The sequence below is a fragment of the Trematomus bernacchii genome, unplaced genomic scaffold, assembly GCF_902827165.1.
Source record: "Trematomus bernacchii unplaced genomic scaffold, fTreBer1.1, whole genome shotgun sequence".
NCBI classification, from domain to species: domain Eukaryota; kingdom Metazoa; phylum Chordata; class Actinopteri; order Perciformes; family Nototheniidae; genus Trematomus; species Trematomus bernacchii.
In genome coordinates this window covers 411,670-427,895 of record NW_022987531.1, presented here as the reverse complement: position 1 = coordinate 427,895, position 16,226 = coordinate 411,670, and the positions used below count along the sequence as shown (strand labels likewise).

Below are 16,226 nucleotides of genomic sequence, written 5' to 3'. Positions count from 1 at the left end.
AAAGACCAACTATTACGGTTATCTGCAGAATCTAACGGCTGAACTGCTGAGCCTTTTGTCGGCTTAACATAGGTTTAGTCTTGACTTGAGACCAAAAAACGGAAATATGTTCAGCACATGATGTAGCTTTGTTTAGTTTTTAAGGGTTGCACTGCTTTTGCTGCTGTTTGGTCCCTCTGCTGTATGTGTACGTAGCCATCAGGCTGCACCACCAAGGGGGCAGAGGTTGCTGCAGTAATGTCTGAAGGGGGCTGCACCTCATAGATGTACCGTCCCACTCTCCTACACTTTCCTCCTGCTCTGCATCAGATATATAAAGAGATCTCTGGGCTCCTTTTACCATGTGGGATTTTTTTTCCTTCACTTTTATTGTCATTACACAGTAGGCTACAGGTACTATGTAACAAAATGGTTCCTCTGCATTTGACCCATCCTAGTGTTAGGAGCAGTGGGCTGCCATTATGAACGGCGCCCGGGGAGCAGTGTAGGGAACAGTGCCTTGCTCAGGGACACCTCGGTAGCACTTAGTCTTGCCGGGACTTGAACTGGTGACCTTCCAGTTGCCAAGTCAAGTCCCTATGGACTTCGCCACCAGCGCCCTCTTATGTGCTTCAGATTAAGGGTGAAAAAAGAAGAGACAAAATAAAAACGTCCTAGTTTAAGGGAGTCTGCACCATCAAGGATTTGTAAAACTCATGTTTTTTTTATGAAACAGGTGGGTTGTCTCCGCTCTGCATGCCAGTCAGGAATGTTAAAGTATTTGGGCAAATATTGTTTTCCTATCACATTTTAAAACATTCCACAGGACTCTTCTGAGCTTTTTCTTGTCATGATGCGTTGCCTACTCATGACTTATTTTTGTCACATATGAATTACAGGTATTCTTTGACATATATAACAGTATTTTGATTTGACACCAGGGGAGTCAACTTCATATTAAGAGCCCGTAACAAACACGACACCATTCAGAAGTGTGAGATGCTGTAGAAAGCTCCAGGGAAAGGGAATATGTTGGCACTAAGTTTACAGCTGCCTGATTCCTCTGCTGCAGAAGTCATGTATTACTCCTCTGTAGCTGAAATGCATGAAGGTATATATTCCCTTGATATATTCCAACTTGATTCAAGTGCAATCCGGGATAAATAACAAGTATTCACAGAGTAGAAATATAGTTTCAGTAATGGAACTCTTCTATGGCCATTAAAGCTTTTGTCTACAGAATGTAATTGCAAACATTTGAGCAAAGATACAAGCTGTGTACATTTGATTTGGGATCCTTTATTTTCTTTATCTAAAAAAGGCAATAAAAAGTATAATTGTATCCACTTGCACTATAAAGCCCTACTCACATATGATCTCAATCAATTCTCATTCTAGGACCAATGGGGGCCTGAACCAGGACCCCTGTGGTGCAGAAGAGCTGCAGCTCCCTGAGCGGCCAGTGGAGAGAACACATGTTTGAGTCTGGTACTAAAACAGCTTTGGACAATTTCTCCTTTGGACGACTATACAGCGGTTACATTGTCCATTACTCACCCCTATGACGGTCTCTGTGCGCAGGACGAAGGGCCGCAGAAAGAGAACGGAGCTGAAGCCTGCTGAGTCACCAGAGACTCAAACATTCTGCAGCTTTGTTTTAGAGCCTTTTCAATACAGCTACATCTTAGAAGTGCATTTCTCAACACTTTCTAGATATGAACTTGTTAGTCTTCCACCCTTAACATGAAGCACAGAATCCTCTCGGTAAAGGAAGCCCAGATTTCATTACCAGCAAATATTCACTTTTTGTGCAATTATGTGAAATACATACTTTGTTTTGGTATAAATGTCCCAACACTGTAATATGTAACTGTCACTTAGTTTTATTATTTATTTGTTTTTAATTGCTGCTATGAATTTTTAGCCATATTTGTGTACTTATTTGTCTTTATTATTGCTTGCCCTTTTGACCTGCTTTGCTGTCACACTGTGATTGTCCCTGCTGTGGGACCAATAAAGGAATTCTGATTCTGATCGATCCCACAACATTCATAACAAATTTGAATGCAAATGGATGTCGTGTATTTTCTTTCAACCTTGTACGATCCACTTTTTAAGTCATTAAACTGGCCACATATAGCTCAGATGTTCCATGTCTCTCAGGACTTCCTGTCTCTCTGTCGTCGAGACGACAGATCTGATGTTTGTTGACACGCAGAAAGAATCATTCGCACAATCAATCCGTACTTTCAAGCTCCATTTAATGTCCTAGCAAAAGGAGAATGTGACTGTTCTAAGGAGTGAGTAAAATAGAAAGTGCATTTTTTTTCACTGAAGTTTGACATAATAAAAAAAGATCAAAGCAGTTTGTCAGACGGAGCAGAATCGTTAATTTTGTAGAAATAGCAAAGAAATCAGTAAAGGTACTCTGTTGGAGTATTTGGTGGTATGGTGTAGATCAAAGGCACATCACAGCTTTGTATCTCACTGGGGATTGTTGCACACGCACAGAAAACACACATACACATGCACAAGCCTTCAGAAGACATTTCCCATGATGCTCTGACAGTCTTACGATCTACAGTCATGTTGATGCAAAACGCTCATGGAGATTTCTGAGAGGCAACAAAACGTTTATCCAGAGAATGGTGCTTTTTAATTTGGAGCCTGTAAAAGGGATAACATAGCATTAAAATGTGTCCATCAGCCGATATTAAAGCGGTATGATCCTGGAGAAATCAGAAGAAGCAATGATGACCGGCGGGGCGTTTTATCACATTCTTTTCTCTCATGTTTAAATAGTTTGCTTAAAGAATGACCCAAACCCTTAGTTACAACTGATCTTGCTCTAACAGTCAAAAAGAAAAAAGGAAATTAACATTCAGTAAACATTCTTCTCTAAAAGGTCATTCCCTTATATAATCTGTCATGTCTTCTCTGCCATTATGTATACATAAACAAGTTTAATAACATACCAATCAGTGGTTATTTCACAATTGGAAAAAGCACAAAATGTTTACACTCTTTTACAGGTAAATAAAAGTTTTTCGACTGTTTTCATAAGGGCGTAGCATACTTCATAGTTCGTCTCACGGTTCCCACATCCCCCCCGCTATCTGCTATTAGATCTTTACATACAAATATTGACAAAGTGGTGGCTTGTGCTCTGAAGCCATCAAGTCTTTTGGAGAGTAATAATCATCATGAGGAGGGAGGAGGGGGGGACGTGATGCTGGGAATGGATGGGGGGGGGTGTGGACTCATAGCAGGCCCTCGCTGTCCTGGCTGCCCCCCGGCTTCTCTGCGTCGGGGGGGCCTGGCAGCTCTTTGAGGCCCGTGCTGCGTTCAGGGAAGTTGTCTCCCTCGGGCTCCAGGCCGTCGGGGCAGGGCAGCTTCAGGAGCTCCTCTCTGAGCTGAGCCGTGTGCCTCTGTGGGGGGGGGGGGGGGGGGGGGGGGGGGGGGGCACGGGGGTTAATGTTACAGCAAACATTAAGCACAGCTCTCTCATGATACATGCTGTGACAGAATAACAAAGCATGAGGTAAATACAGGAAAGGGGGGAGGCAACAATATTTGAAGATGAGGAGGCTGTTCAGCCTCCCCCTCCCCCCAATGCAGCTTGCAGTTAGAAAATATGCATACAATTATGACATGGTCAAAATACGTACTTACCTAATAATTAAGTTAGACAGAGTATAGTATATATATATTTAACCTACATATTTGTATACATGTACATTCACTTGTTCAATGTTTAACTCATGTCATTCTTTCTATTCATTGTGTTAATACATATGTATTCTTATTATTTCTATCCTTATTATTCCATGTGTTTCTGCCTTATTCTGTTGATGCCATGACACCGTAATGTCCCTACGGGGATCAATAAAGGTCCATCAGATCTTATACTTGACTTTGAAATATGGTAACTCAATTAGAGGAGTATAAAGTGTTGTGTTCAGTGTCCTGCAGCTGTGGGACATCTGGATTGTCCAGTGAGGATAAACGTGCTTATGTAGCACCAGGCAGACACACAGTTTGTGTGTATCTGTGTGTTATGAGCTACTGAGTGACCCAGGGTGGTCTGCAGAGAGCCCATGCCCCCTGCAGCTGTTCACTAGCAGGACACAAACTGGGCTCTTTCAGAGTAGACTTTATGTGGAAGATATTCACACAGGAAGTGGAAAAGCCCCTTAAGACCCCGTAATACCGACTGTGCATTTTCAACACATTGAGCAGATTTCATTGGTTCCCTGGGCAAGACACTTCGCCCAACATTGCTCCTGTGGGGCCCACAGTACTGAATGTATGTACGTCACTTTGGATAAAAGCGTCTAACAGGGGACATGTAATGTCATTTCAGTGCGTTACCAGTGTTTTGTGTACGGCAACCTTGAGAGCCTTGAACTGCGCCTTTATAAATCAAATGTATTATTACCTTGAGTGCAGCAGCATGGTGGGACATGGTGCGGCCCACCCTCTTGTCGCTGCTGTACTGCTGGATGTCAGCGATCCACTCCTCACACTGAGACATGATCTCCACCCGCTTCAGGTAGAAGTGTTTGTGGATCACCTGCAGAGACACGACGGGGAACTGATCAACTACAGCCAGCACAAAGAAGGCTTTCCAATAACAAGTGTCTGTGTATATATCAAATAATAATAAAAGCTGTAAAAATAACACATTTATTTTGAAAAACGATGAAATAATTGAATGCCTGCTAGCAAATGGATGTTCCAATGTATGTTTATTAACTACATGCCCCCCCGTCAGGAGTCCAGACTGGCACACTGAGTGTCTGCTCTCTAAACGATCAGAGCCCTGACAGCACCAGGCGTCAGGACACCTGTCAATCATCCGGCTACATCAGAGAAACATTTCCCAGCTCCAACACGTGTCAGCTCTTCAGAGAGAACACGTTTCAGGATCAGTGTTTCAGCCATGATGAAACACCACTGACAGTTCTTTAGTATTACTTGCAGTGTTAAAAGCAGCCTGAACAAACATTCGTCACACAAGTCATGTATCTCAAGCTGTCCTACACGCTTGACACTGATCTCTCTCTTACTGAGGAGTCGTTTATTATGGAGGGTCTCTCTGACATCATGTGTAGGACCCTCTTCTGGAACACTGATGTCAACATCTAGCCCCCCCGCCCCCCTGCCCCCCATCTGGCCTCCCTAACAACCGTCTCCAGGGCCATCAGTATGCAGTGAGTGCTGGATGTGTCTGCTGCTCTGGGTGAGGGAGGGATGGATCAGTTATTATGGCGACTGCTGATTTACTGGTTACCAGGGGGGAGGCAGAGAGGGTCTGTGGAGCTTTAATCCCCCTCCTCTCTCTATATCTCCTCTCTCTACATCTCCCTCCTCTCTCTTCATCTTCATCCCACTCTGGGGCGGCTTCCCATCTCCTCCTCTGTCAATGTTCCTCCCACCCAACCCCCCCCCTCCCTGTACTCCTTAAGTTACAATCAGTGATGTGGGCGGGGGGCCCCAGTGAGAGGGATGCTTCAAGGTCACAGTTGTGTGGTGAACAGTTGAACAGACATGGAGTGTGCATACAAGCCATGCTAAGAAACATAAAGACGGCAGCACATCCTGACCTTATGCACAGACATGTTCAGCCATGTGCTTTTGGGGGGGGGGGGATAAACCTGTCGGTGACTCCTAAAGATGTGAATATGACACATATACACAGATCTAGCTATCACCACACACCGAGTTCCACAGCTACCTCCAACATGCACATTAACAAGTGTATACTTGCTCTCACACAAACACAAGCACACCAGGATCCATCTTTTAACACTCATTGTCCTTAATTCCACATGACATTCTGCTGCTGCATAATTCAAGCCTGTACTCCTCTGGAGCTCTCTCTAAAACACCGTGTGGCAACACTGGATTCTCACATACACAAAAATACAAATCTTGGTGATTCCACTCATCCAATGCTCATAAGAGAGAGAAACAGTAGCAGTGTCTTCAGCATGCTCCCATGGAACCTGATGTGGGTTCATGTGAGCCTTGATGATAAAAAGGACTTTCTACACATTGAGCTTATTCTGCTGTTACGAGATGAACACAGGCTATTGAGGGCACAAGGTTGAAGGAAACCAGTGAGACTATTTTCACAGGGAGCAGAACCATAGCTAAAAAAGGATGCCCCAATGGAAGCACTGACTGACTCACCTTTTGGCCCCGTGTTAGTAGGGCTGAAATGGAAATGATAAAGTGTGGTCTAAACCAGCAGAGACCATGAGCAGTTCATAACTAAACTGTTATAGAAACAAGGATAAAGATTTGAACTCACGAATGGAAGAAAATCTAAAATGTGGGACTCAGTGGGAACACAGGCCGTCAGTTAGATGAAAATTAACAACAAGAAACATGACTTACTCAAGAGAGGTCTCTCCATTACACTCAATACAAATCACATAACAGCAAGGGCACCCATCGGCCCCCTCTCTCACGGACTGAATACTAGGAAGTAAAACAGAAGTCCCCTTTAAAGTCTTCTGCTCCTTTACGTTCACTGACTGTACTTGTTTGGAGTGGATTGCCTGCTCTGTTTCTCTGCACCCACCTGACATTGAAAAGAGTTTGTTCCATTTTCCAAATGGTCAAAAGATTGTATATTAGACATCCTGACAAAGTGTTAGATTATAGAATCCTAGTAGCGTGTTTTGGCTATGGCTTCAACATTAGCCTTCACTACAACTGAATCCTATGTTGAGCTCATAAGGTCATCAGAGCTTTATGAGATACTGTAGGTTCTGTCATAGGGAACAATCACTGTTCAAAATGAGGTCAACATGATGAGTAAATGCATGGACTGACAGATAATAGTGTCTGCTGTCATTCACCAGAAGTGAGAGACCAGCTGAAACGGCAAAAGTAGAAACGGAGGCTTCTGAAAATGCACAGCAAACCTAGACATCCTACAAGAAGCCACCTGGTTCATATGGGGGGCTTGTTTTAGGACAGGCTGAGTACTGATTTTCAGTCAGCCTCCAAAAGCCTAGCGCAGTGTTTCTCAAACTTTTTCATACCAAGGACCACTTAACCAATAAAAAAACACTCGCAAAAATGATGAAGCTTTGATTGCTGTGAAAAAATATAATCTGGTCTTCATGATCTTATTTTTTAATGATAGTTATGGCAAAACAAATAAAAAAGATCATTACCTCCCAAAAAGATATCAGCTAACATGAACACATTCTTTCAGTGTGAATGAGACAAGTCAAATGACATTTCAATGAAGCACTTAGCATTCCAAATACAGCAACACAGATGTTAAAATGGGGGGCAACTTTCCAGGAACCTAACCAGTCATTTCATATTATAACTATTCTATTATTATAAAGGAGACCAAGCTGTGGCCCTTGCAGATATGCACCTCACTCTGTAGATATGAGCCACATGCTTGACCTGTATTCAATATAAGAGTTCCTAATGTCTATATGTTTATGTGGAAGAAGGCAACACTAAAGCCACTGCTCCTGGCTGGTAGTCTACCTCTCTCAGTGGATGTGTCTCAGCTGGAGACTTTAAGGTGCTAAAAGGCCAGAGAAAAGCACATGGGAGATTCTTAGCAAGCCTAATTGAATTTCTGAGAGTGTGTGTGTGTGAGATGTCTCAGCCGGCTGGCCCCGTCCTCCCCAGTCCCCTCAAGATCTCTCGCTACAACGCTCCGTTTCACACACTGGCTGGGTGATGTCATACACTCTTTGCTTCCCCATTTGATCCCATCCAACTGTGCAAAGGCCAGATAGATGAATACTAGAACACCTTCAGATCACACTGAAATACTAGCAGCACTGTCTGTGGATACAATCAGAGAATGGTTTACCTCAGAACACTTTACTCCCGCTCTGAACTCAATCCTAAAAGACTGAGGTTCTGCTTCATTCCAAACATGTGGTGAATCCAAGTCTCAGTGACTTCATTGCTGCGTGATGGATTTCAGAGCATACTTCCAACAAATCCCAGTGAAGGGGGATATAAGAGCATTACTAAAAAGGTGGAGAAAGACATTCAAAAATCTAGAACACTATCTTCCTTTAAAATACAAAGCATTAACAGTCCTCTGGGATTTAGAGTCAATGAACCCGTTTTGTAGTTAACACAAACATATGTAATGGAGCCCATATCATGGCTAAATTATTTATTTATTATAAAAAGCGTTTACTTTTGCCCAGCAGCAATTATTACTTAACTGTCCAAACTACAAAATAAAACTGACGGTAATATAGCATTAGTATCTTTCCTGGTGTGAAAGGCTGAATTACAGTAAAGTGAAATTATATTCTGAATTTATTCTAAATGTTGCCTTACACCACTTAGTATTTATATCCACGTTGCAAAAACGTTATTGTATTTCTTTGTTTTCATGTCATTGAACCGGTCACGTTGAATATATTTATACATGTAATTGTTAATGTCATTACTAATCGGTACAGTAATACCATAATAGGGGTGGGGCTCTGTTGGAGCGGGTGGGGTGTTGTGTCATTTGGAATGTAATACTGTACTGATCATTGTATCTTATGTGTTCTTAAAACCAATAAAAAGACCTTGATCAAAAACGTTATTGTGTAAATATTTAGTGAAAGCATGAACAGTCAGCCTTACAATATAGTTGCCATGTGGATATGGAGGCATGGCCCAGCTCCAACAGAAACATGATTGTGATTAAGCTTTGTATAGATGTATACCATGTAGACCACCAACATAGGTGTGGAGATGAATTCATCTGGAGACATTTGAATATTGGTCAGAAGAATAACCAATAAATGTGTTCCTCAAAGTCCTTCAGCTCAATTCTTATTGAATGAAGTCAAAAGAGTCAAATCCAATATATCAAATGACCCTTTTGAAACCTATTCATGAAATCACTCTGTATGTGTTTCTATTAGAAATGTTTTGATCATGTAATCCTTTCAAAGTGATGGGATTACATCTGGTTCTTTCCCCCCAGTCAGCCCTCTCGTTTCTCTCAGCAGAGCGCTCCTCTTCCTCACTTCCTCTTGTTTCCTGACATTTCCGAATGAAGCTGCTCTGGATGAGCAGGTTGAAAGATTGTTATCTTCCCCTGCACATCAGTCTGAACACGGACCATTTAAAGGATTACAATGTATCAAGAAACTGTGAGGAAGAGAGGGGGGAGGAGGAATTGGCCAACTTCCAGACAATGTCATCTACCAAGGGATTTATACGAGGGGGGGAAGCTGCTTTTCATTCCTCTTCAGTTGATGGAAAATGTCAAGAAGGGCAAAAGGTGTGAAGCTAATGCATTATGTAAACATTTCTGTATCCTATTAGGAATGTGTATTGAGAGTGGAAGTGAAAAGAAAAGACAAATAAATGACTGCCTCTGCAAAGAATCAAATCAGTACATTTGACAGAAGTCTGAAAGTCTCAGCCCAAGTCCCGGCCACTTCAGGTTCAGATCAGGCCTTAAATCTTTCTACCATTATTAAAACATTTCAGTTTTCTTTAAAACATTCCCTTTGATTATTAAAATGACAATGACACATGGAATGCATTCTGAAGAAGGTGTTATTTTCTTGCTTTATCTTGAACCCCTCTTCTTCAACAAATACCAAGTTTATATTGTAAAAATGACCATGATTCCTTTGTAGGTGCAGTTAAAAAGGGGAGAGCCCTGAGTTCAAGTTGTTCCAGGAATGACATGATCATACACCGAACGGCATGTTGAAGGAAACATCACAGAAACTGAGCAGGATAGAGACCCCTACCTCTTTGAAACATGGTGAGGGGTTGCGCATCTGCTCCAACATGGCCCATTTGACCGAGGCCTGCCGGATGTTGCCGTCATACTCCCGGGAGCTCTGGGTGCCACTGGGGGTCCCGCGGGAGCGCTCATACCCCGGCTCGTTGAAGTAGGGCTCAGCCACCAGGATGAGGGACTGCACCGACACCAGAACCTACACAATTTAAAAACAGGGAGGGGAAATAAATGATGTATTGGAAAGCTTCAGGGTTAAAAAGTTCAAACAGCAGAACAGGAAGTCATTCCGTTTAACTCCCCCCTCAATACACTGACACCAGGACTAACTTCACCATCAGCCGCCAAACCCTTATACTGTGCATTATCCTATCTATCATTATCTACATCTTATTCAGAATACATCACTGTATTTATTGTAATGCACATGCAATATATAGTGCACATTTTTACCTCTAATGTTGATATATTATTGATGTATTTCATTTCAATCAGCTGACCTGAAGCATGTTTATAAAAATCTCTATTTTATAATTATAATTTCTTATGTAGCAACTATTACAAAACCTACTTTTCCCCAAGAAAAACAAAGTATTCTGATTGAAGAAATGATGATTGCCTATTGCCTATAGAACCCTACACACTGCAATGATATGAAATGCAGCTTGGTCTGGTTTCCAGAGAGCTGGTGTGAAACCACATTGTAATTCATGAATGTGTCCCAATGGTTTGGTGTAACCCTGATCCTTTGGTAATTACACGGACACTCAGAGTGTCTTCCACATCTAAAGCCGCCTCTTCAATATTCTTGGCAGGGGTGGACTGACAAAAGCAAGACATTTTTTGGAAGCAGAAAGATATATCCCTGAACATATCTGTATTAACAGCACGATTAATGTCTGTCTCAAGGAGAATAAGGACGCCGCCCACTACATCACAAACAAAGAGGACCTGGCAGTGAAGGCCGACCAGCCTTCTGGAGCTGGTTGCTGTGCTCCTGATAATGCTCCATCAGGAAGATACCAGTGACCTTCAACTGTGGTGAGCCGTCTGTCTTAAACTGGGTTGCCAGATATCAGAGGCAATATCCACCCTTGTTGATGACTGCCTGCTCCAAGCCTACTCCCCTGTCTCCTATTCAAACCCCCTTATTTTCCATTATTGATCCCTAGCATACTACATGAAATGATAATCAATGAAGACATCTCTATGCACTTTCGAACCCTGCAAATGAGGGATTTATAAAAAAAAGGAGGGATCAATTTCCAAGGGCCCTGCTCGCTTTAATGCAAGTGTGTGCATAAACCAAACAACGCTGTGTGTGAATGTCATCGTGCTGCGTTCAAGAGTTTGTGTTCATCCATACCTCAGTGCACCACTAAAGATAACCAGTCGTTGCTCAATGCTTTACATTATCTAAGGCTTTAGACAGAGGTGGGACAAGTACTGAGATCTTGTCCTTGAGATCAAAGTAGAAGTACTCAGGTCTTGTTCTTGAGTAAAAGTAGAAGTAGGAATATTCTGTTACAAGTAAAAGTCCTGCAATAAAAATGTTACTTAAATAAAAATAGAAAAGTATTAGCATAAAAATAATATACTATACTATAGTACCAAAAGTAAAAGTAGTCATTGTGCAGATTGGTCCATTTCAGAATAATATATATGATATGTTTTATAATGATTGATCATTAAAGTGTTCTCAAAGCTGGTAAAGGTGCAGCTAGTTTGAATGACTTTGTATACTGCAGGGTAGCTTGTGAATTTACTCCAGGTGGAACTAAAGTCTGATTTAACACTTGATTAGATTTCACATCATTCATCCACATCTGTAAAGTAACTAAAGGTATACATGTAGTGGAGTAGAAGTACACCATTTACCTCTGAATTGTAGTGGAGTAGAAGTACAACGTAGCAGAAAATGTAAATACTCAAGTAAACTACTGTCAAAATTGTAATTAAGTACAATTACTTAGTTACTTGGTACCACTGGCTTTATATTTTGTAAACACAGATTAACTAGTCTTTTTACAAAATAAAAAACATTAGGAAAATGTAAAATTTGGCAGTTTAGCTACAATGGGTCTTGGTTATCTTCACAGCTATGTATCCTCCATACTGCTTAGCATGTTCAGGATGAAATGTGAAAACAGTCTGCAGAATCAAAGCTGAAAACGAGGAGTCTTGGCTGAACATGCAATTGAATCCTTCTGATCCCGAGTCCAAGATGAGTGATGTGTGTGTGAGCGGGCATGGCTCCCAGGTTCAAATGATAGTGGCTTGTGTTTGCTTTGATTAACACCCACACACTGTGGCCAAAGCAGAGTGATAACCCGGCTTTAAAAGGGATCCTTCATGTCAGCTGTTGATCCACCAGGCCCATTAATACAGAGCCTGCAGCACTGTAGTGACAGCCAGAGATGAAGTGCAGCCTGGGACACAAAGACTAACAGCCTGCTGACCCCCCTGACAGCAGGCCTGATGGATCTGAGGCTCACCTGTAAGAAGCTTGAGGTCTGAGGGTTCCACTTCTCCTCTGGTCTCCCATGCCATGTGTTGAGGATACTTAAACATACCTGGTTAAAAAAAAAGAAATTCATTTTAGTTATACGTTTTTTTTGTTCAACATGACATATCTAAGGGGAACAGCTCCATCAATTGTTTGATTACAATTTAAATGTACATATGATCAATGCCAATATGTGTCTGTGGTATATTTCTAAAGCGTAGTGAAATTGTATTTTGTAGAGTATTCAAATGTATTCAGTAGATTCTTTTTTTAAATATTGTGTACTAATTAGATAAGCTATTGATATACGTCTTTTCTTTTGTGAATTTGTATATACTTGCTGCTATTGTTAATTTGTATTATATTTGTAAACTATAAATATGTTTAACTCGTAATGACAACACTGCTGCTGTGACAAAATAACTTCCCAATTTGGGATGAATAAAGGATCTATCTATCCATCTTGATTGGACTCAATATTAAGCTTTGACGCCAATTATGGCGCATTTCCACTGCAGGGCCTCGCTCGGCTTAGTACGGTATAGTTAGGCCTTGGTAGGCCAGGCTCACTTTATGCTGCGTTTCCATTACAGTTTAGTAGCTGGGGCAGTAACTATAGTAACGCAGTGAAGACGTCATCTTTAATGCGTACCACAGAAAAACAACATCAGCCGTTAGCTGTTAGCACACAGAGCTCACAGCTCCTCATATCTGTTCAGAAACTAGACAAAAGTTAAACAAGTACAAACCACAGACTGTCTGTGTCATGGTGAATACAGTCGCTGCTTTATTTATGTCTGTATAGGCCGTTGTTGTGAGTGTGGACGGTCGGGGCATATACTGCGTTAGCTTAGCCGATCTTCATTCAGAAAACACGCATTTTAAAAGGTTTTTCGCCTGCCGTCTGTCTGCAGACTTGACAAAGCATTAATTCATGGTTTTTACTAACCGGTATCAGTATGTTGTTACTTCGGCATCATTTTGAAACGTGTATTACAATTAAGTCACGGTCAAATATGTTCATCTTGTTGTAGTTGTAGCCCCCTTGCCAGCGATTCTCTCACTAGTTTAGCATACTCAGCCCGGTTGTTGGCCCGGAAAGAGCCTCGATTTTGTCGAGCCAGAAAAACTGTGAAAAAGTACCCGCTAGCCGGAACTACCCCTAGTGGAAACGCAACCAAAAACGGGCCGGGCTTGGCACGGCACGCTTAAACTGCGCTGTAGTGGAAATGCGCCATTAGTGCTCCACTGTTGAACCTGTTGCATGGCTCACAGCTGGACAAGACGACAAGAGCTCCAGCTGAAATTCTGGTGCAGCTATTTTCTCTTTCCTCTTTTCATCCCTCATCAGCGTGGTGAATGATGGCTTGCTTCCTTTAGTTTTATCCCAGCCCAAGTTATTTTTTATAGCAGCTGTCTGGGCTCATTATTGAAATATGTGCGGAGTGTCAGCGGCTGCCTGATGAGCCACAGATGTGGGGGGGAACTTTGACCCCAACTACTCAATGGAAGAAAGCCAGGACCAGAGAGGGAGAGCTAAATATGTTCTAACGTCGCAAAAAAAGAACTCTGGAGGGATGTCGTCCAAATGTCAGCTGTAATTTAAAACTGGACACCTGACAGGGACGCTCTTCAGATGTGCTGGGTGAGTTTGACACTTCTACGCCTTGTTGGGTTCTTGATGGACAACTATCTTTTTTAGCCATCTCACTAAACACGGAAAACTCATTTATTTCAGAAATGTCATTTTCTTTGCAGTCACTACATGTCTTAGTATTGCAGGTTTTATTCTTTATTTGAGAAGAGATGACGCTACACGGAAATGACATCATGTAGGATTCTACTTCATGTAAAGGACTTTGTTCCTAGATGTTTTATACTACATTTTGAATTTGTTGTATATGTTTTTCCTGTATTTTCATCTCAGGTTAAATGTAAGTGAGTTTGAGTTTCAAATATGAAAATGAAGAAATCATTTTTGTCATTATCATAAATGTTACCTTAGATAATTCAAATCTAAATGGAAGACTACATTTCCGTTTGTGATTGATGATTCAAAAATGATGAAAGGGTTAATAAAAACAAATCCTCCATTTTGTTTAAGTGTTCTTGATGATGACACACACTAACAGACTCTGAGCTGGTTTCCACTCACTTTGCCATCATTGTAGAGGTTAGGGTTAAAGCGCACACTGTGTCCCCCGGTGGTCTCCAGGTTGACCAGAGGGGGGGAGTTGGGGTAGTCTTGGGGGAAATACACATCAAACTCAAAGCAGCCGTTGGCGTACGGTGTGTCGGCTGGGCCTGTGATGAGAACCTGAAACACAGAGGAGAGGTGATGAAGAGGAAGCACTGAGAAGGTTATTAATCACACTCATGGAGAGGGGCTTCATCAAAGAAAGGTGGACACACTGATAACAGGAAGAACAAATTAAATTAAGTGCAAATGGCAATATATCAAGGTGAATTAGTTGCGACTCTCTCAGGCGTATTCACGGCCACAACAATGTGATTAACAACAGGCTAAAGGGTGAAATCAGCAGACCGGCTCCATCTACACCTCTCCTCGCATGTGTAGCAACAACTATTTGTTTCATGAACAAATGAGATAAGCTCATTAATCAAACAAAACAAACACACTTAAAACGTGTCATAAGGACATAAATGCATATGTTAATATGATCAAATAAGCTCAAACCCCAGTATATTATTATATCTAATGATTGAACCTTAAGGAGAAATAGTAAACAAGCCTTTAAAAGAAACAAATCGAACTGTAAGGCTTTGTTATAGCTGCAGTATGAAGTGTTGCTCGGTCTGTGAAGCAGCTGGGGGTGCACCACAAAAGATGTTATTTCGATTAGTCAATTATTCTAACAACTTATTAAACAATTGTTTTTTTTTTATAACTCAATCAATACAACAATTTATTAACTATATTACATCTTTAAAACTGTATATATTATTATTTTAATAATTGATTCAATTATCTTTCGATATCTCTTCTTTATCAAACAAACGTTACAAGATAATATAACTCAGGGATGCAAACACACGTATGGTGAAAAAAGAGAGAACTATTCGAAGCAGAAAGAAAACAGCATAATATACCATGTGACAAAGGCCTGTGCTATAATGCTTCAATTAACTGACTATTCTTTATAATATACTCAGATCAATAGAGACAGAGATGTTAAGTTATAAATTAAGGGGTTTTATTATTTACAGCAGGGGTGGGGAACCTTTTTCCTCTCAAGGGACATTTACATTTTTACACCATCCTCCGAGGGCCGTACAAATTATTGAACTCAACTTCTGGTTAAAAATACTAAAATCACAGCCCATTCATTTGGCCTTTCTTTCATTCTGTGCAAAGAAAAGCAACCTCTTAATCCAGATATCTTACCATGACTCGTGCATGCATTCACGTGCACGGTGTGGCATGACCACCAACACAGAAAGATATGGACACAAGATGTGTGCAAATGTATTTAGTTTCCTATCCATGTGGACATCATTTAAGTGTGGGGTGGACCTAACCTCCTCTAGGGGGGTCCGGGGGCATGCTCCCCCGGGAAGATTATTTTTTAAATGTTGAAGTTAAAAGCATCAATCTGGTGCACTTTGAGAGCAACATTAGGAGATCTATGGATACATCTTTCAACACCCATATGAAACAGAACATGAGACCCTACTTGTCATATGCCTGAACAGAAAAGTACTGGACCACAGTTTAAATGCAATATATTATACCTTTGTATTATACAAACAACTTTTTCCAAGACAACCTTAACTTTAGTACTACAGGCAGTGGCTTGAGACTAATGGCGTCTTATTGACACATAAAATCATTCAATTTCAATTCATCTTGTTAGTTCCTAAAGCGAGAGAGTCTGTCTGCGCGCCCTGGAGTTTTCTTCTCTCCTCTACCTAACAGCTGTTTGCTGGCACATCCACATCTGTCTTTCTTGTTACCCAAACACCCAC

General features: G+C 41.4%; 1 protein-coding gene across 1 annotated transcript in view; it reads right to left on the bottom strand.

Annotated features, from left to right (window-relative positions):
- Nucleotides 1-2,223: 2,223 nt before the first annotated feature.
- Nucleotides 2,224-16,226, bottom strand: part of birc6 (baculoviral IAP repeat containing 6) — a 92,267-nt gene continuing 78,264 nt past the window's right edge. The window contains 5 exon segments of the mRNA XM_034122347.1: nucleotides 2,224-3,407; nucleotides 4,418-4,552; nucleotides 9,744-9,932; nucleotides 12,229-12,306; nucleotides 14,395-14,556. Coding sequence (XP_033978238.1) covers nucleotides 3,240-3,407; nucleotides 4,418-4,552; nucleotides 9,744-9,932; nucleotides 12,229-12,306; nucleotides 14,395-14,556 — 732 coding nt within the window. The 3' untranslated portion in view covers nucleotides 2,224-3,239.